Below are 6,439 nucleotides of genomic sequence, written 5' to 3' on the forward strand. Positions count from 1 at the left end.
AACTTCCGGTCGTTTTGTAAAATTGAAACGATTTGAGTTCGATGAAATTGTCATAAAACAATTATTCCATTCCGCCTTGTTGAATATGAGATTAATTATAGCCATTTCACATCCAACACCCCCTCATTATTAATTAACAATTATTTACCGAAGAGGAGGTGAATAATTGTCTTAGTATATACCACACAAGTTAAATAATCATAAGAGTTTATCGATAAAATTTGCTCCTCCCTAACTGAAGCGAAACTGTTTGATCAGAGGTGAATAGTACTTGCTATTCATATCCGAGCTAGCGAATCAGAATGCGCAGAAAGCACTATTCACTTGCTAAATATTCTCACTCTTTGTTCACCTATCTTAGGTTGTATTGAGGTGCTTGACTTTACTCTGGGAAACAGAACACCGTATATCAAACACGTAACAGCCTACGACAATCACGATGATCAAAGAAAACTAAGAGCTTCCGAATTAAACTTTAACCATCCTCCAGACGATATGCAAACCAGAGGAAAATATCGTGCAGTTATTCACCTGGAGGCCGGTCTGACATCACCGTATTCGAGACTAATCGTTCGAATGACACTGGGTAACAAAGGGTATGAGCTTTCGTGAATGCTTGGAAAAATCATCAATATTACACGAGGGTTACAGCCAATAGAAACGCAGTATTCAAGTCACGTGTGTATCTTTCAAATCCCGATACAGTTCAAATGCAAACATAAGTTATATTTCGTATTTAAATAACAGAATTAATGACCATTGTATCATTTCAGAGACTGGAAACCGTGACTTATTTACTTAGCTTCTATGTGGAATCAACGCCCCGCCATTGTAAACACCAATACAGATTTTCATATATGAAGTGATTGTATAGTGGGTTTCCTGTACTATAGGGGATTCTGGAGCGGACAACACGAGATGGCGGAGTAAAAGCATTTGCGTGTTTCTTTCCTATGTATAATCCACTCGCATCAAAGATACAGTCTCGAGTACAGACATTGCATTTCTCTCTCAAGTAATTTTAACTATGCTATAGCATCGTGATATAACATTAATTTTGCAAAAAAGGGAAAATGTGAAAGGTAAATACCTTTATTTATAGTTTGGCTGCAGGCACTCCACTTAAATGTCAGAGTAGTAATTCCAGAGTTACCAACCTTTTTAATTGAAATCTCTTATGTTCCTGTTTTACAGGTTTCTTGGAACACACACCGACGTGGCAGTGGAAGATCTTCACATTCATGGAAAAATCCAACTTGATTTGCTATTTAATCACAACATTGCTTTTCCTCATTTGGCAGCTGTGCGTCTGTGTTTCACTGAAGAGTAAGGATATAATAATTTCATATAACTGCTTGAGTTCCCGTTGTGGTGGTCTAGCTCTGCTATGATGAACTCGCCATGGCTTGAACCGGGGTTTCTGAGAAATGAGACCACAAAAATGCCGGGATTCGACATTTTCCGAGATACACGGAGTTTCACCACTGACAACGGGCGACCTCCGCTGAAACGTTGTCTCAAAATAAAAAATTGCGCTATCTTTACTGGTGGTACAGAGAAGTGGTAGGAATGATACAAAACTAATTATTGAACGTCTTGCGCATGCCCTAGCCTGCGCGCAGGCGGAAATCGCGCACCGGTGGCTCAGTTGGTTGAGCACCGGGCAGTTTCGCGGGAGGTCGTGAGTTCAACTCCGGCCGGACCAACACTCAGGGTCTTTAAATAAATGAGGAGAAAGTGCTGCCTTTGTAATCACATCAGCAAATGGTTAGACTATCTAGTCTTTTCGGATAAGGACGATCCCGTCTCACAGCCCTTCAATTTTCACAATCCTGTGGGACGTAAAAGAACCCGCACACTTGTCTTAAAGAGTAGGGCATGTAGTTCCGGGTGTTGTGGTCTGTCTTCTGTGGTGTATCATGGTTGGGAGTGTTAATGCTCGGAGAGGGCCGTAAGTTAGAAAACTGTAACAGGTTATTACGTCTCCCTCTTTAAATAAAGATATTGAGATATTGAGATATTGAGATATTGAAATATACTCGAAACCTACAGAAGGTCAAAAACCTAGATATAATCCGTCTATACGTTAGCGGTCGTCTATACCCACGGTTTAGTCTGTCTGCGACGCAGGCTATCTTGTGATAACCTTCTCTAGCGACAAAAACCCTGGAGGTTCCCTTTATGGTCTCTGTTCATTGGTTTTTTTATTTAAAAAAAAATGTTACACAGAGAGGATATTTAACAATCATGTTTACTGGTGGATTTCCTTTTTGTTTTGTTTTGTTTTGGTTCAGGCCCAATGTTTCGTTCAACATTCGTCTTTTAAAAGCCGTTCAACTGATGGAATTCCCTCTTTTGAGACAGTGGATCACTCAGATGGTCAATGATTACCTCAAATTAGGTATCGACTGTTTTACTGTACGAGTATATACCACACAAGTGAATAGTGCTCTCTGGGCGCGCTGATTGGCTAACTCGCGATCGGAGGTAACTATCCAAGTACTATTCCCCTCTGAGTAGCTGGCGCACGAGATTTGGATTTTCCGACCACATTTTACAAAAATAAAGTACTTTTTTTTGTTCGCTTTTTATTCAACTTGAGTAGTATGTACTAAAACAATTACTCACATCAGTGTCGGTGAAAGTGGTGGATATTTATTATATATGAACCCGCCGCTCGGTAAAGATCCACCACTATTCACTTCCACTTCGGTGGTGGCAGTGTGGCCAAGTGGTTAGGGCGCTTGCCTTGAGATCCAGAGCTCCCGGGTTCAGGACCCGCTCTGACCAATCGGTGAATTTGTTCCCGGTAGTCCCTGCTTCAACTTCCCATCTGCACTTGTAAATAGCCTACTGTTTTTCCTCCGACCAGTTGGGATTCTTAACAGTTGTTGCTGTTGTTCTGTTTCGTCGTTTCGTTAACTGTGTTTCATTTGCCCTGAAAAGCCCCTATGGGGAGCGGTCAATTAGTATGTGTTGTGAATATTTGTTATATATTACATCCAAACGAATACAATAATATTTCTAAAACCTTTTCACTTGAAAACTGACTTACTAAGTGTCCGTCCTTGCTTGAGCTTGTCAAAGCTTGTAATGGGGCTCAGATCTGGGGAGAGAGAAATATCGAACGGAGCCAACACCAAGGTGAGGTGAAGCACGAAAGCGAAGGAGAAGGTCTTGGGAGCGAGGTTGGAACCGAGCGCCTCAGTTTTGTAGAATTTTCATCGTCGTGCCACCATTAGGATGTTCGAGCAAAAGAGCCGGTACAGACGCTCAAGATATAGATCAGATCTTTCCGTAAAGACGGCAAAGATAATGTCTTATTTTAACAAATGGTTTTTACCTGCAGCGCTTGTTGATCCTGGTCATATAACAATTCCCTTGTGTGATGATCCTGAGGTCATTGGACATGGGGCACAATATGGTAATTATCATCTAAAATAAAGTTAATTGTAGTTACTCAATCCAATGACAGCAGACACATACTGTAGAAAAACACGAAACAAATTCTAGCGTCCGCTGGCAAGAGCGGGAAAACGGATGAGAACCTCGGACGGGTATAAAAAAATCGGGCCAATCGCGAAAGCATAAAACAATTCAAATGAGCAAATCAGAGCTTGGGACAAATACTTGCAGCCGCTGACGTTCCTAACCTTGTATTGCCTGAGAAAATAGCGATTCAAGGCAGAGCATTTGCAACAGCAGTTCCCAAACTCAACGAAAACTACTTTTTACTTCGTCAAGTTAGCTTCAGGCTCTCAGATAGTGAGATCTCGAAGTAGACGGGGAATACGAAGAACCTTTCCCCAATCTTTCCCCTGTTTTTTTCTCGGATTAAGTTTTTCGCTCGTACCGACTAGACAGTCTGGAATTCAGCAGCCTGTAAATGGTTTACACCAAACATTAAAAGTAAAAAAAGTCCATTTGTAGCACAGTAAGCTAAGTAAGCCTCCAAATGGTGGACATAAATTTCCAAGGAAATCTTACAAAAATATTAAAATTTTGAACGTACAATTCGAAGCCACTTCACTTTTTGGCGAATTAACATTTCCACCTTTATTTATCAGCATGTGGGGTTCTTACTCTATCCATCAGTGGAGGTGCTCATGGAAAACTTACAGGTTAGAAATGATCCGCTTTGTTTACAATTTGCACATTAATTAAGGCAAACAGGAAACAGCAGAGAGCGATTCGTCATGTGAGCCAGTGGTATGTTCGTACGCTAACACAAGTCTTTCCCGCCAAAACGCAGAAGCCCTTTCTTCCCTTTAACAATGAGGCAATACCATCCGTCAATTTCCCGTCAACATTCACGTATTCAGCCGCTGCAGACAATTTACCGCCAGCAAACTAGCTTTCTTTCCATTTAGATGACCCTCACTGGTGTTCTGTGAAGATAAACGGTCAAAAGCGATACACTAGGGAGGAGACTGGGGAAGAGCCTTGGACTCATCACGTGTCACTCCTGGTTTATCACCTGCGTGCGGAGAAGGTAAATGAAATGAATTCAAGACTCTTCATGAATAAATAAGCTATATGCGTAGGGTTTTTTGAGCGGACTTAAAAAGATCCTTGCCCCAAATGGTTTTTGTAATCATTTTAACCAAGAGGCCCGTTTCTCGAAAGTCCCGAAAACTTTTCGGGCCCGCAAAGTCATTTGTGAAATTGCCAACCGCTTGTTTTGGAAAGCCGATCTTTTAACATGTTTTCAAGGTAACAAAAAAAAAAATAATAACTGTGAAGTTTGACGAATTAAATCTTCTCCGTTCTTGAGATACAAAGGGAATTGTGACACCCGAAAATGGCCCGTAAAGTTTCGGGACTTTTGAGAAACGGGCCCCTGGTCCCCATCAGTATCAGAAAAGTGTCTATTTTTAAACCAAGTTCTGCGGGAAAATAACAATATACCAAATCGGCTAATTCAATGTTGTCAATTCAAACCCTTTGGGAATAAAAAGTTTTGTTCCAGTGTTTCCATATCATTTAAATGTAAATGGCACATTATGATGCAAATACAATACGCAAAGAATCTTAACCCCGGGAGAAATGTCTTGAGTACAACATTGAGTCGGCCGATTTGGTTTACTGTTAATTTCCCTGGAAAACCTGGTTTAAAAATAGACACTTTTCTGACGCCGATTCAGCCGATTTAGAAACTGACGCTGTTTGCAGCATCCATATGAATCAGTCCTCGTAACACATCGGCCATGAAGCTCATCTTAGGCTTTCTTGCTGTAATATCTTTTAGCTTGTTATCAAACTCAAAGCAAGACGTAAGCTTGGCACCAAGTACACGATCGCTGAACATGTATTGAAGCTTTCCACATTATGCTTAGAGAGTAACCCACAACAGTAAGTACTTACTCTACCAATGAAATACCCATATGTCCATCGTGTCCGAATCCTTAAGCTTGCAGGGCCCCAACATTTAAATCTTCATCACCTAAAGACAAGAAATTTGCATAGTTTAAGCATGCAGAATTCTCTTGGTCAAAAGTAACCGGTTTTATATTGGTGTTCAGACAACAGGTTCTGGAAAAGTCCTTCAGGCCGGCTACGTTGACTGTAAATATAGAGTACACGCCCTTACCAGTGATTGACGTGAATCAATCAAACACGCGGGAGGACTTCAATAGGAATTACGCCAGTGGAATACAGTACCAACATCCCAACGAAGGTGATTATCTATCTAACAGGCATGATCAAAAGAGGCCGCATTACGTCTTATTTTCCTCATGGGTTGCGTTTCCTTTGACCTCCCAAGTTTCTATTCCCTGAACATTGCCAACTGTCTTGAACGCTAGAAGCGGCTTTGATTGGAACAAGGGCTAGCAAAAACCTTGTTCCCAGGGCTTTTCTCCGCCCGTCGCCTACCCAACTCTTGGCTGAGAAAAGCCCTGGTAACGAAGTTAGAGCGAGGACGGTTCAAACAACAGGTGGTTTGCAACCAATCTCGAGAGACAAAAATCGTAATAGTGCAATGTACAAATACTTTTCGTCAGAGCCCATGAGTAGAAGCCTCCCCATGCACTATCCATGCATACGGCGAGAGCTACTGAAATTTAAATTGATCAATCACAATTCAGCGAGCAGGAAAACTGTGCTATCCAGCATCACGTCAATTATTTAAAAGATTTTGTGGGCACTTTTTGCCAACAAACTTTGGCGCCAAAACTGGGTTGCCGGCGAGCGGCGATTCGAACGTCAGCTGTTTTGCTTAGGCTGTCATTTGTGCTATTTTTAAGCTTTTTCCACTATTTTAAGACGACTATAGCATGATATTTTCGAATCAAGTTTGACAGGATAGCACAGTTTTGACTGCCGCGCGCACTGCGGGCGCGGGTTCTGTGTGCAAGGATATCCTTGAGTCAACCTTTGCGCGTAACTTTCTATTTTTAGACCTAACCCTTCAGCGGGAGATTCACATTTACTTCAATTT

At 41.5% G+C, this 6,439-nt stretch overlaps 1 protein-coding gene across 2 annotated transcripts in view; it reads left to right on the forward strand.

Moving 5' to 3' along the window:
• LOC137985267 (uncharacterized) overlaps positions 1–6,439 on the forward strand; it is a 30,000-nt gene that overhangs the window by 3,198 nt on the left and 20,363 nt on the right. For both annotated transcript variants that reach the window (XR_011119267.1, XM_068832836.1), the window contains exons 3-10: positions 362–596; positions 1,195–1,326; positions 2,295–2,401; positions 3,350–3,424; positions 4,068–4,121; positions 4,371–4,492; positions 5,249–5,352; positions 5,523–5,677. Coding sequence is in view for 1 of the 2 variants with exons in the window: in XM_068832836.1 (XP_068688937.1) it covers positions 362–596; positions 1,195–1,326; positions 2,295–2,401; positions 3,350–3,424; positions 4,068–4,121; positions 4,371–4,492; positions 5,249–5,352; positions 5,523–5,677 (984 nt within the window). In the remaining variant the exon portion in view is untranslated. The remainder of the gene's footprint in view (positions 1–361; positions 597–1,194; positions 1,327–2,294; positions 2,402–3,349; positions 3,425–4,067; positions 4,122–4,370; positions 4,493–5,248; positions 5,353–5,522; positions 5,678–6,439) is intronic.

Source organism: Montipora foliosa, chromosome 14 (assembly GCF_036669935.1).
Source record: "Montipora foliosa isolate CH-2021 chromosome 14, ASM3666993v2, whole genome shotgun sequence".
Classification (NCBI taxonomy): domain Eukaryota; kingdom Metazoa; phylum Cnidaria; class Anthozoa; order Scleractinia; family Acroporidae; genus Montipora; species Montipora foliosa.